The sequence below is a fragment of the Capsella rubella genome, unplaced genomic scaffold (assembly GCF_000375325.1).
Source record: "Capsella rubella cultivar Monte Gargano unplaced genomic scaffold, Caprub1_0 scaffold_2, whole genome shotgun sequence".
NCBI lineage: Eukaryota > Viridiplantae > Streptophyta > Magnoliopsida > Brassicales > Brassicaceae > Capsella > Capsella rubella.
Window position 1 is genome coordinate 10,721,631 of NW_006238922.1, and position 13,975 is coordinate 10,735,605.

General features: G+C 38.9%; 4 protein-coding genes across 5 annotated transcripts; 1 reads left to right on the forward strand and 3 right to left on the reverse strand.

Moving 5' to 3' along the window:
* Positions 1–1,355: 1,355 nt before the first annotated feature.
* On the forward strand, positions 1,356–7,043 carry LOC17896360 (kinesin-like protein KIN-14Q). Of its 2 annotated transcripts, none has more exons than XM_023788050.1 (18): positions 1,356–1,538; positions 1,640–1,720; positions 1,794–1,865; positions 1,969–2,552; positions 2,634–2,805; positions 2,946–3,013; positions 3,104–3,314; positions 3,394–3,470; positions 3,546–3,645; positions 3,753–3,851; positions 3,943–4,119; positions 4,212–4,497; positions 4,699–4,860; positions 4,951–5,166; positions 5,256–5,293; positions 5,412–5,575; positions 5,655–5,780; positions 5,871–7,043. In XM_023788050.1, exons 1-18 carry the CDS (start codon positions 1,478–1,480, stop codon positions 6,846–6,848), a joined length of 3,672 nt encoding a protein of 1,223 aa, XP_023643818.1. In that variant the 5' UTR covers positions 1,356–1,477; the 3' UTR covers positions 6,849–7,043. The 2 variants fall into 2 exon arrangements, with proteins under 2 accessions (XP_023643818.1, XP_023643819.1); XM_023788051.1 differs by having other exon boundaries at positions 1,643–1,720.
* A 466-nt stretch (positions 7,044–7,509) lies between these two features.
* Positions 7,510–8,451, reverse strand: LOC17896377. Its single transcript, XM_006302926.2, has 3 exons — positions 8,310–8,451; positions 8,075–8,155; positions 7,510–7,866 (listed from the first exon to the last, which is right to left on the reverse strand). Exons 1-3 carry the CDS (start codon positions 8,358–8,360, stop codon positions 7,612–7,614), a joined length of 387 nt encoding a protein of 128 aa, XP_006302988.1. The 5' UTR covers positions 8,361–8,451; the 3' UTR covers positions 7,510–7,611.
* A 340-nt stretch (positions 8,452–8,791) lies between these two features.
* Positions 8,792–10,326, reverse strand: LOC111831952 (protein ANTAGONIST OF LIKE HETEROCHROMATIN PROTEIN 1). The gene has a single exon (XM_023787690.1). It carries the CDS (start codon positions 10,233–10,235, stop codon positions 9,000–9,002), a length of 1,236 nt encoding a protein of 411 aa, XP_023643458.1. The 5' UTR covers positions 10,236–10,326; the 3' UTR covers positions 8,792–8,999.
* A 392-nt stretch (positions 10,327–10,718) lies between these two features.
* LOC17894504 (endoplasmic reticulum oxidoreductin-1) lies at positions 10,719–13,628 on the reverse strand. Its single transcript, XM_006302159.2, has 9 exons — positions 13,215–13,628; positions 12,678–12,809; positions 12,337–12,586; positions 12,110–12,220; positions 11,904–12,022; positions 11,710–11,814; positions 11,409–11,611; positions 11,185–11,311; positions 10,719–11,097 (listed from the first exon to the last, which is right to left on the reverse strand). Exons 1-9 carry the CDS (start codon positions 13,383–13,385, stop codon positions 10,912–10,914), a joined length of 1,404 nt encoding a protein of 467 aa, XP_006302221.1. The 5' UTR covers positions 13,386–13,628; the 3' UTR covers positions 10,719–10,911.
* Between the last annotated feature and the right edge of the window lie 347 nt (positions 13,629–13,975).

The following is a 13,975-nucleotide window of genomic DNA, read 5'->3' on the forward strand; positions in this document are numbered from 1 at the left end:
GACCTTTTTCATAAAATGTTTCTGAATAATTGATTGTTATTTTTAGATGAATAACTTAAAATTATTTAAAGAAGGAAAGAAAAAGTATTATATATGCATAAATTTAGATATTGCTCGGTCAAAATACATACAAGCTTTGGATTGATACATATTTTTCCCCATTATATTGATAGAAACGTCCAGTACATCTATATTTGTGGAGTGGATCTTATAAGTTTCTCGAACTATTGGAGATCATCATCTTCCTAGAACTGAAGTTAATTGCGTATATTTTGTGTTTTCTAGATTTTACGACTTGGTAGTTTTGCTGACTTGTATTCTCGTTCAATTCGTTATACACCTCTAATTCAGTTTACATGTACGTAAAAGTCTCTTGACTCCAGAATCTCAAATACAGCCAAAAGAAAAACAGAAATATTAAACCGTACGTATGGGTGGAGGACGGGGTCATATAGTCAGACAAATGAATGAGAATACTAGTATTACTATATACATATGACCTTTAATTAGGTTTTTGCCTATGGTAGAAAGTATGAAATGAGAATTGTCTCGTCTTTATGACCTTTACCATAAACTGAATCTTTGACATACGTACATTCCAATTACATTACAAAAGATTCTTCGTTTTCAATTAATTAAACCCCACGACTGACTATTGAATTTGATTTTGCACTACTTTTCATAAGAGCATCATCAATGCAAGGTTCTTATACTTAAGATTTACACATGAGAGGATCTTCCTTGCATTGATGATGACCTAAATACCATTACGTAAACTTTGAATGAATAATGTACGGTACACAAGACAGACTAAACATTTAACAAATTATTATTAATTTCTTTTTAAAAACAAAAAATTAAGGTTGATATTATTTTCCGAACTAGAAACGGATAAAATACGCAACATATTAAAACAATAACTCATTTTCGAAGTATATTTATTTGTACGTAAAACATGTTTATAATTAAGAGACAATAATGTTCTTCTATCTTTTTAATCTGCAACCACTGGAAATAAATACAATTTATGAGCAAAAAAATATGTTCATCCCAATCTACAAAAGAAATTGATCATCCCAAGTACGGCAACTATTCGAAGGCCTATCTCCGGTCTTAACTCTTCTATGTACTCTTTTAGTAACTAAATATCCTTTGTGATTTGGTTATGTCCGCTGAATTCGGTTATCTAGCCACGTGTCAGTATAATGACCTTGCCCGTAAAATAAAGGTTAATCATTGCCCGGCTGCCCGGGAAATCAATTTCAAATTTCAAAGGTTGTAAAAAAGGATCAACGGTCCTTTAATAAACGCTAAAATAACCGCAACGGAAAAACCAGCGAATCCGATTCTCTTACTCACAAATATTCTCTCTTCTTCTTCACCCATTTTGAAATTTCCTCGCTCTCCATACTCATTTCTCTCTACTCACCTTCTTTTCTTCTCCCCTGCGATTTTGTTGTTGTTGTTGTTGTTGTTAATGGAAGATTGTTGTGATCCTGTTCTCGCTACGGATGCTTCTTCGCAATGTGAAAGCTTCTGTGAGATTTACGATTTGATGACTATTGTTCTCTTTAAAATGTTCCAATCAAGTTCGCTCACTTTTTTTTTTTTTTTTTTTTTTTGAATTTGCGATTTTTAGCAGCAGCTGAAAAGGCAAATGTATCGAGCTCAACGGCTATGGAAATGGTAGATCTGGATTCAAATTGCGATTTGAGTAACGGTTAGTCATTCGAAATCTTACGAACGGTTCTGAGTTCACTGTTGCTTTACTGATTTTGGATTTGAACATTTAGATGTTCGTATGGAAGTATCGAGCCCTGGGTTGATGAATCTGGAACAATCTAGTGATCCTGTAGCGTTAGATGGTAACCAAACCTTTCATTTGTGTTCTCCCCTTTTGTGAAAATCAATCGCTTCACTCTAGAGGTTAATGGCGTCACATTGGGTTCGATTGTGTTTTTTTTCCAGGCAAACTTGTGTTAGGTTTTTCATTAGCATCTCCTGATCTAGTTTACTGTGGCGCTTCACCTGATTTACCCAGAGGTAGCTATGAAGATTCTCCAGAATTGGCTAAGAAGATAAGATTTTCTACTGAGCTTTCTCTAGAGAATGGAATTGATGGTTCTACTACTACAAGAGATGGACGTAAAAGCCAAGTTGTCAAGTTCTCAGCAATCTGTCAAACATTTGGCTTTGAGTTGTCTCCTGAGTCTTCTTTTGAATTACCTTCTCCACCTAGAAACTTTAGGGAGAGTACAACTCCTGTAGTTAGTATCAACTCTGGTTCTATAAGCACGGATGTGACCCTGGCTGATGAAACTTTCATGAAGGATGACTTTTACAGTGGAGGTGAAACTATCAGGACTGATGCTGCTGTTGGTAATGAGGATGAGGTTTTGTTGTATCAAACAGCTCGAGTCGGTAATTTCGCTTACAAGTTTCAGTTACTGGAACCTGGGGACTACTTCATTGACCTGCATTTTGCTGAAATCGAGTTCACAGAGGGTCCTCCGGGAGTTAGAGTTTTCGATATATTCATTCAAGGAGCAAAGGCAAGGCAGCAATGCATTTTGAGTTTTTCTTATCTTTTTATTTATCACATGCCCATTATGATTTGATTGAAAATATTGCAGGTCATATCCGGCCTAGATTTGTTCTCGCAAGTAGGAGCAAACACACCTCTTGTGATAGCTGATCTAAGGATGCTCGTTGGTCAGGAAGGAGAGTTATCTATACGTTTAGAAGGAGTGACAGGAACTGCAGTTCTATGTGGCATTTCTATTAGAAAAGAGGCAACGGCTAATTGTATGTAACTAACCTTTTTGTGTCTTGTATGTTTCTATTTTCTTCTTCTTCTTCCATGTGAGGTATTGTGAGTTAGAAAAACTAATCTTCCATTTCCAGGAATTTTTCACAATTCTGATCACTTTTTATTTATTTATTAGATGTTGAGAATACTGGAATGCTAGTGGTTAAAGGAACAACTGACACTGTTCTGTCCCAGCCAACTCAAGTGAGAGATCTTCCACAAGCTTGATATTTCTAGTTTAATTGGGGGTGGTTACATATGTTGCAAAAAATTAAACTATCCTGCTGTTTTTAGGAAAATGTTGACTGCAGAACAGAAGAAGAGAATGAAGGGATGAGAAGTGACTGTGAGCAGCAGAAGACAGAGATGGAGGACATGAAGAGAATGATTGAGGAACTTAAACAGGAGAACCGAAAAAAGAGTAGAGAATGCGAAGAAGCATTGAATTCTCTCCGTGAGATTCAAAATGAACTAATGCGCAAGTCGATGCATGTTGGTTCTTTGGGTATGTAAATCATTGTCTTCTCTGTTTTGTCTTCCATTGCAAGTGGGAAAGTTGACATTGTGTTACTTGTTCATTTCAGCGTTTGCTGTTGAGGGACAAGTCAAAGAGAAGAGCAGATGGTTCTCTTCACTAAGAGATTTGACAAGAAAATTGAAGGTACGCAGAAGCAAACTTAAAATAAAAGATCAGCAACCGCAAACTCTCATGCCTCATTTTACTTCGTATTTGTAGATCATGAAAATGGAGCAAATTAAGCTGTTGGAGGAGGCATCCACATACAAATTGCTAGCCCAGGAGATCAACGAGTTCAGCTCTCACATACAGTCCAGAGGTGAGTCTTTGTCTTTATATCATATGAAATTACCACTAGCACTAGAAAGGTTTTCTTCTAAAATGTGTTTCTCTGAATTCTGATCTGTTAACATCTGTATCCAACAGTAAAGCAGGACGCTGAACTGCATGAAAATCTCAAAGTCAAATTTGTAGCTGGAGAAAAAGAGAGGAAGGAACTATACAACAAGATACTAGAGCTAAAAGGTTTGTGTCTATATCCAATATAAATTCTAGAGGGAACTCCTTGACAAAAATTGGCAGCCTAACAGCTTACGGTGATCATTATTTCCGACAGGTAACATCAGGGTCTTTTGCAGGTGTCGACCTCTAAACTTTGAAGAAATTGAAGCAGGAGTATCAATGGGAATTGATGTTGAGTCAGCCAAAAATGGGGAGGTCATGGTCATGTCAAATGGGTTTCCCAAAAAAAGCTTCAAGTTCGATTCTGTTTTTGGTCCTAACGCTTCCCAAGGTAATCGTTGGCATCAATTATCAACATTTGCTACTTGCCTTGTAGAAAATCTCATCTCACCATTCGACATGTTGTTTCTTATACTTTTACAGCTGATGTTTTTGAAGATACTGCTCCCTTTGCTACGTCGGTTATTGATGGATACAACGTTTGCATTTTTGCCTATGGCCAGACTGGTACTGGGAAAACTTTTACCATGGAGGGAACTCAACATGATCGTGGTGTAAATTATAGAACACTGGAGAATCTGTTTAAAATAATTAAAGAAAGAGAAAACCGCTACAATTATGAGATCTCGGTCAGTGTCTTGGAAGTTTACAACGAGCAGATAAGAGATTTGTTAGTTCCAGCTTCACAAAGTGCATCTGCGCCGAAAAGGTAATAGATAAGTTTTGTATGCCGTTCTCCTTGTGTATTCTTTTTATGAAGTTAAGCATGGAAGGTCCATGGTTCTTTAGTCTCGTTCTTTATGACTTGGAGTTTCAAAAAGGACTATAAGTAACTTCTTGCTGCTTCTGAGCTAAATTTTGGCTAATTGGTCCTATCACTAATAGTAGCTCGATACTCCTTTCTTCGCAGATTTGAGATAAGGCAAGTGAGTGAAGGAAATCACCACGTCCCAGGATTGGTTGAAGCACCTGTAAAAAGCCTAGATGAGGTTTGGGATGTGTTGAAAACAGGAAGTAATGCAAGGGCTGTTGGGAAAACGGCGGCTAATGAGCACAGCAGCCGATCTCACTGGTCTGCCTACTTACTAGTGGTAGTTTCCTTTTTTATTTTTCACGAAGAGAAGACTATCTGAATGTATTTTCTCTTCTTTTCTATGCATAGCATTCACTGTGTGATGGTAAAAGGGGAGAACTTGTTGAATGGAGAATGCACAAAGAGCAAACTGTGGTTAGTTGATTTAGCAGGAAGCGAACGGGTTGCAAAGACAGAAGTGCAAGGAGAACGGCTCAAGGAGACTCAAAACATCAACAAATCATTATCTGCTCTCGGGGATGTCATCTTCGCTCTCGCCAACAAAAGCTCTCACATTCCTTTCAGGTGGATATGATACATCTATTTACCTTGAATTACTACAGAAAGTTACATTCACCAGTTTTCATCCAACTTGCGTTTGATTACCCTTGCAGAAATTCAAAACTCACGCATTTGCTTCAGGATTCTCTAGGTGCTTAACTTTCTTCCTACAGCTGCAACCACTTCCTTTTGCTTACATATGTTTCATTTACCTCTATTCTGTTGATCTATTATGGAGCTTACGATGAAAAATGACTGGCATATGACAGGAGGAGATTCAAAAACCCTCATGTTTGTTCAAATCAGTCCTAACGAGAATGACCAAAGTGAGACACTATGCTCACTTAATTTTGCTAGCAGAGTGAGAGGGATAGAGTTGGGACCTGCCAAGAAGCAGCTAGACAATACCGAACTCTTGAAATACAAGCAAATGGTAAGCTAGATGTCCACTTGTGTGTTTATCGAATCTTCACCTAGTGTTCTGACTTCTGAGCTGTGCTAATTTTTATCAGGTTGAGAAATGGAAGCAAGATATGAAAGGAAAAGACGAACAGATTAGGAAAATGGAGGAAACAATGTACGGTTTAGAAGCAAAGATTAAGGAGCGAGACACTAAGAACAAAACCCTTCAAGACAAGGTAAACAATACTCACCATAACCAAAAACTACAACATGGATTATAACATTTTCAGCCTGCTGAAAGCATCATATATCACTTTCTTTATTAGGTTAAGGAACTTGAATCGCAACTGCTGGTAGAGAGGAAGCTTGCACGTCAACATGTAGACACAAAGATTGCTGAACAGCAGACGAAACAGCAGACCGAAGAAGAAAACAATACATCAAAGAGGCCGCCGCTGGCAAACATACTGTTGGGATCAGCTTCAAAAGAATTGGTAAAACTAACACGCCCATCAGCCTTAGAGAGCACCATCAGCTATGATCTAGCTCCGTTACCTGACGGTGGCCTCAAGTACACTGACTTCTCTGAGAAGGAGAACAATCCAGAAATGGCTGATCAAGTGCATATACCTAATAGGACAGGAAGATTCTCTATCTGTGCAAAACGAATTCCATCAGATCTAGCACCAAGAAGGAGTTCTCTTGCCCCAAACACATCAACCTCGAAAGAAATGGTGAATCTAACCCGACCACCACTCTCAGAGAGCACCACCAGCAATGATCTACCTCCTTTACCCAATGGTGGTCTCAAGTACAGTGACCTCATTGAGAAGGTGAACAATTCAGAAATGGTTGAGCAACTGCAAATACCTAAGAGAACAAGAAGATCCTCTATCTGCGCAAAACGTATTCCACCAGCTCCAAGAAGGAAGACTCTTGCCCCAATGCCTTTCATGCCAATCACATCAACATCAAATTTGTCAATATTGCCACCATGCCAAGCTATTACAAACTCGCCTGGTGAAAAAAGTGGCACCAACCAAGTGATCTGCACCAGCCCCAAGCTATACAGAAGTAATGGGAAGACATTGACCAGCATACTGAGACGAAGCATGCAAAAAAGAGTGCAAATGAAATCTTCCCCGAGGCAGCAACCATTGAGAAGAGGTGGCATTAATGTCGGGATGGAGAGAGTTAGGCTGTCTATAGGAAGCAGAGGAAAGCTAGCACACAGAGTTCTGCTTACCAATGCTCGTAGGGCAGGTCTGAAAGAGACACCGCAGAAACAAGAGCGATGGATCTGACTGAACCTATTAACTGACCTGATATGACTTAACAAGTGTTCTGCTTTCCAATGCTCATTAAATTTTATTTTTTTGGGAGGATGATTGATATTTTATCAACCTCCGGGTTCCGTGTGCGTCTGTGGATTTGGTTTGACCCTATTGTATAGATGGTTCTGGCTTTTGTGCTCTCGTTCAATTACTTTTTTTTTTTTTTACATAGGAAGATTCCAAGAAGCTATAACCGTATTCCATCAAGATACATGATTACCGAGTTTACATTGAAGCCATAAACTGCATATCATCGAAACAGATGTACACAAAATATAACAGCAGAATCCACAAGATGAAGGCTAAAACAAAGAAGAATTGCAAAATTCATTCAATTCATGGTAGTGAAACTCATACGCTCAGGTTATCTGAAATAGCAGCTGTGATCCTTCCTCTTCCACCCTATAAATGCTTCCCCTTCGGATCTATCTGCATCTCTCCTACTCATTTTTGTAGTTTATTTTTTTAATCACTCCTAAAAAAAGGTTATATTTTAAAAAATAAATGACTACAGTACAGTATATATAATGTAACGCATGAGCGGTCGGTAAGCAACATGTAGAAACGTTTAAGATTTTTGTTCTCAATTAAAACAAAAAGATTAGATGGGTTGGTTCTCTCAAATATATCGTTTTATAAAAATTCGGAATTTATTAATTTTTCTGAAAAAACAAGAATTAGGAATCCTATTCGAGAAGGGGAGTGACACGAGATCTCAAACTAAGAGCTCAAACTACGGGTACGACTGTCCTTTAGTGTTGTTGCCATCACACTTTTTCAACCACTCCATTTCTGATGTTGGAACCGTGCACATGCCTGAGCCGTTGCCTCCAACGTTTGCTTGTTCTGTGTCTTCTCCTCCTTCAAGTACAGAGGTCTTGCCTCCCATGATAACATCCATGAATGCGGTATCATGATCATCTTTCGAGGCTTCCTCCTTGGCAACCTCGAGAGCTAAACTTTCTTTAATATCTTGCATGGTTTGATCCTTTAACAAGATTGAAAAAAACATGTAAACCTTTAACATATTGTTCGTTTTTTTTTTTGGTCTGAGATACGATCACATAAAACCAATGTTCAATATGAAACAGTCATATATACATACATCAAGGTATATATATAAGTTCCGCATCAATAAAAAGAAAGGTTCATGATGACTTAAGAAAGAAACTCAAAGGTAATATAATCAAACATACCTCGCATGAAGGCTCAGCCTTTACCTTATCCCGCAACCTACGCAATTTGTGTCTTCTGAATTTCACACGGTATCTCTGGAACTGTATCCACAAGTAAATAAACCACAAACGAAATAACTCTATTTATTACAAACAACCAAAGAAAACAAAAAAAAACTAAGCCAAAAAGATATAAAACATTGGAAAAAACCAATTGTCACCGAATTTCTAAAGAGGCAAAATCGAGAGCACGAACCGGAAACTTGTTATTTCCGTGGGAGTTGTTGACATCCTCAGAATCAGCCATGATCACGGCCGTTTCGGATTTGGACACCGATCAATGACTACTTAGGGACGAGTTTGAGAGAGCGGCGCGCATCAGCTTCAGAAGACAAGTGTTATTTACTGGGCCTGGGCCCTTATTTAGTTAACTACGTAAATAAAATTAGGTCAATTCGACCCAGACCCGGCCCTGAGAAAAAGTGTTGTAGTACAGTAGTTAAACCTCCGCCAGCAGCTTGTTTGGTGTCCGGTTCGAGCCGTTGTGTGTGTCTTTAGTCAAAAAGTGTAATTTGGAACAATGGTCCGTGATGCAAAGTGGTGGTGGATGAAAAAGGAAACTATTTATTGCTTTTGTTGAATATTAAGCCATTTTGCAAACGTTGGAGGCAACGGCTCAGGCAATTTTGTTAACTAGGATTTCTATGTAAGCAATTTATTTTATATATAGGAAGATGATAAGAGTTAAGACTCCCTATTGTGTGAAGATGGTTTCCAAGAACCCATAAGCATAATCCATCAACATTACATTATCTAGTTCACCTTCTAAGCCGTAAACTGCATATTGAAAGAGATGTACACACAAAAGAAACAGCAGAATCTACCACAATTTACAAGATGAGGCTAAAACAAACAAAAAAGATCCGCTTCTTGCAACTTTTCAGTTTCAGCTTAGTGAACTCACTCGGCTCAGGTTCTCTGCGATAGCATCTCTGATCCTCCTGGACCCGATATATGCTTCTCCTTCGAACCTCCGAGTCTTCTCCTCCTCATCTTTTTCATCTTTCCTCATCTCACCAGCTTCACAGCCATTCACACATTCCTCTAGTGAGTCATCATCATCATCTCCAGAATTCACAAGAAAATTATGCAACAAGCAACACGTCGTTATGACAAACGGCAGAAACTCGATTGTCTCTGGTTTCCATTTCTTATCAAGAATCTGCCAACGAGCTCGAACCTTAGCAAATGCAATCTCAACAGTATGCAATCCAGTGTGTACCACATTGTTGAATTCTTCTCTAAAACTCTCCTCTTCCTCCTCGTTCGAAGTCAAATCATACGGTGTCACAAGCCATGGCAATAAAGGAAGACAAGAATCTCCCAAAATGTAACGAGGAACCAATACCCCATTCCCAAGTTTGGTCGGAGCTCCACTGAGGACTTCCTCTGCAATTGAGAAAAGCTTCGTCTGTCTGAAAATGGCTTCTAGTTTCATCGTACTTGGCCAACCAGCTGAGATATCGACGAATCTGCCATTGGAATCGACCAATGCTTGAACCAAAATCGACCCTTTTGCACCAAGAAGCTTCCCTTTAACCTCAAATCTCCCGAATCCGAGAACACCGCAGCAATTGGGGAGCAGATTAGGTGAAAAATCGGGTTTTGGATCATCAAGCTGTTGACTTAATTTCTCATTGATGAGTTTACAGACAGTGAAGAAAGAGCGTGAAGCTTGGGAAGTGGAATCAAACCCGAATCTGTGAACGAGAGACTCGTAAGAAGCACCGTGAGCGAGACGGAAGATTGTGGCAGCGAAGGAAGGAAGCGAAGCAGGGGTTAAGATGGAGTAGAGACTGAAGAAGGTGGACTTTGACATTCGGAAACAAAGGCACCAGCGAGGATCATCCTCGTCTTCTGTGGCGGAGGTTAAGAAGCGGTTGAACCACGTGGCGGTGGTGACGGCGGGGGAGGGGGAAGGGGAAGGTGAGATTGGGAGAGATGAGATTAGGGATTCGAGTCGGAGAGACTGTGATGGCGAGAGGAAGAGATCGTTGGCTTGGAGAAAGGAATGGGTCACGGCGGCGGCGGAAGAGAGACGACGCAGTAATGGGTCTTTCAGACCAAGTTTGCTGGATACATTTGTTGGGTTTTTGTCGGATTTTTGTTTTCCGGCGGTCATTGTTTTTTTCCCCGGCTAGTGTGAGATGGAACTGCCGCAACTTCACAGCTAACTCATCCGAAGCTTTGGAAAGACCAATTCTGGTTGAGAAATTTTCTACCCATTTAAAACCGAACAAAACTTTGGTTCGGTCAGTTTAAATTTTAGCTTGGTATAAACAGAACCGAAAGTTTGGTTTACTATACGTTCTGAATTTCGGTTTGGTGGCACGAAAAATAGGATTTTCGGTTTTTTTTTTTTCCTTTGAAAATAATTGTCTTGGTGGTTAAACCGAATCCATACCAATTTTGCCAAAGTCTGGCTCGATATGGCTAATTCAGTTTGGACTTAAGCTAGGCCTGACTTTACAATTGAAAGGCTGGAGTTTTCAATTTGCTCATTAATCAGGAGAGAAGAAACAAACTACAATTAAAATGTTCAAGACAACTAAAAGCTTTGATTCATAGGCATCGAAGTATGAAAGAGAATTAGTTAACCTTTTGTCATGCTTTTGTATCCGTATAAATTAGTTACCTCAAGAATGTATAATTATCTTTTCGGCTTTACCAAAATCTTTTGTACGAGTTCTCTTTAATGATTGTTTTTCCTTTAATTTGTTACAACGATGACTATCCATCCTAGGCTTGTACTAATCAGAGCATGAATGCCTAAAAAGTTGGACAGTTCGTTGTGTAATTCACCAGAAAGAGATAGCTAAATCCCATATTCTTCTTAACCTACCAGGTTTAGCTGATACTTTAGCTAACTGATCCTCCATTAGCCTCTCTACGTCTGGTCCCATATCATGGACCATTTTAACCGACTCAGAGAGACGGTTCAGCAAATTCACCAATGCAATCACCTCGTTCCGTTGCAGTTGCAGCTGTTCAAAGAAAAGATAGGATTTACTTCAGTTTCAGCTGACACCAAAATACAAAACCGATGCATAAAGATGTTTTGAGAAACTCACAGTCTGATGGTCTCCAGTGTCTTGATTTCCAACAGAGAAGAGAATTTTCAATGCTGTACCAAGACCCTGAACCTGAAGTTTCCCCCAAAGCCGGCATTTTTCACAACCTACACAATCCATCAGTGCACTGCAACACATACATTTACTTAGCTGTATTACTATTACCACTCTCTTTACGTTTGCCAATAGAACATATCCATTTTCAAGAAAAAAATTAGACAAACCTTATATTTCTGAATTGTTTCTGGATCTGCTGTTTCAGTTCTGGTCCACTTTGACCTTGCCACAGCTTAGCTTCATCAAACGGAACAGGACATGCTGTTTGTAGTTTTGGACTGTACAATAACTGCTTAATCAAAGACTGTGTTTTCAGATCTTCAGCATGGTTTCCTGTGTCATACTCTGCTTGCTCCAAGTATGCTGTTGCCTGAATCAAACATTGTAACTTGTAAGAAGTCATTCCATAAGACTAATAGTATGATTTCAGAGAAACATATAAATTCCCAAAAGAGAGAAGTTACTTACTTTTGTAACAGCACGTAGCACAAATAGGTAAGTGAAGTACATATTTCTAACACGATCCGGATGTCTCAGAATACGATCATACATCAGATCCATGTTCTGTCCCCACTGTATTTCAAAGAAAATACATATCAATCAAGACCATAAAATATATTCTTGTTGGGAAACTTGTCTATCTTTTACTCAGAAACACAAACCTGGTTGTTTGACTCATCAAGAAGGTAATCAGCAGCTATGTGCATCGAGATTGAAGAATGAAGACCGGATATCAATTTGTACAATACCTTTTTCTCTGGACATGTCTCTCCAGATGAATCTGCACAAACCATATAACATTTCAACATACATCATTATACAAGCCTTTGTCCCCAATACTAATATAGTGGGGAAAAAAACAACTCACACTTTGGGCAGTTCTCTGAATATATGGAGTCCCAAATCCTTCTAGCTGATGGTCCAGTATAACCAGTATACCTTTCGGGGTTTAATTGAAGATTGACATAAGTCATCTCACCTGCACATAAGTCAATTTAAAACATCAAATGCTCTTTTAGTAAGTATTTACAGTTTGGTCTGTTTAGCATATACTCAAAGAAGATGTCCCTAGAGCATTTTTATGTAACTACGTACTGCTATCTGTGTCATCTTCGTCATGCGTCCATGGATTCTTCGTTTCAACCCAACCTCTGAATGCTCTGTTATCTATAGTACGGTCAACAGCTGCCTGTGGTTTTCCCTCTTGACACTTCAGATCATCAGAAGGAAGTGGCCTTTTAAACGGTTCTGGAAACTCAGTCTCGGGACATTCACAGACACTGCAATCACGCAAACGACACATTCCATCGTCTGGCCAGAATGGGCAGTCACACCAGAGTTTAACCTATACCCCCACATTTATGAAAAACCAGGCATAAGTCACGAACTACACCTCCATATAGTTCGACATAATGTGATTCAAAAGCATCACTGACCTTAAAGTACCGGAAAAATGGTGTAGTGACGAGATCTTGCAATAAAGGATTCAAAACCTCACTATTGAGATTGTCCACTGTTTCATAATCACAACAACAGTCTTCAACCATGCCTTTGTATTTACCAGTTCCCTGCATTCAAACGGAAGATAAATAGATAAAAAAGATGCCAAAAATCAAATCCTAATCAATCTTACAACAACATTGATAATCACACATCTTCCATTTAAAAAAACATTGGTACATTTCAGAGAAAACGTTTCAAAGCTTTAGCTAAACAATGTGATAAAAAGATTCAATTTTTATTACCATTGGCTAAAAACTGTGATCAAAAGATTCAACTTTAACTATCCTGAATCCATCGGTCACAGATATCCACAATTTCAACAATACCCAACAACAAACTTCATCCAGAAACACAAACAAAACACGAAAACTGTACTTGAGAGAACTTAAAGTCAATTTCCTTAATCGAATGAACAAATGATACAAAAGTCAAAGCAGGAGATGGAGAATTCAAGAGAGTGAATCCAAAACCTGAAGTGAACAGCTACAAGAATTTCGATCGCTGGAGAAGAAACCGACATTAGAAGCGGTCCTAGAGCTCACAGCAACTGCCAAAAACACGACAACCAAAGTCGCTAAAGGCCATCGCCATGTTTTTCTCTTCCCCTCGCTCTCTTCTTCTTTGATTGCGCCTTTTCCCATAATGATGACGAATTGCGAATTATAGGAAGGACAAAAAAGAAATGAAAATGAAAATATCAAAATGGGATAACAAATCCTTTACAATAAAAATTAACAAAAAAGACACGTTTTTTGCGTCTTCCGGAAATTCTCAAAACCCCATTGTTGTGTTTGTTTTTGTGTCTGAAGATCGCCTTAAGCAAGCAAAAGTCATAAAAATGCGTTAGCTTCATCAATGCGGACATCTTTGTTTTGACATTTCAGCGCGACGTGGGTTTTGAATAACACGCGCTTTTCTCTAGCCGGCGCGTGTTGGAGGCAATGTGTTTTCTTCTCGTGACGTGCATTAGCCAATAGAATGCTTTTATTCTCGTAATGGTAATAAACACATGTTGCCTTTTTCAACGCTTCCAAGTCAACGACCATTCGTTTGACTAAACTAAACGCTTTTCTCTATACGACGCTGCCGTTTCATGGTTATAATCATCATAAAGAAATGTAATTTGGGCATGTAGGTTAGATTATAAGTCCGTCTAATTTGGGCCTAGTTGCTTTGGGCTGATTGCTAACGTACGAGTTCAGATCCACACATCGTAAATTTCGATCGTCAC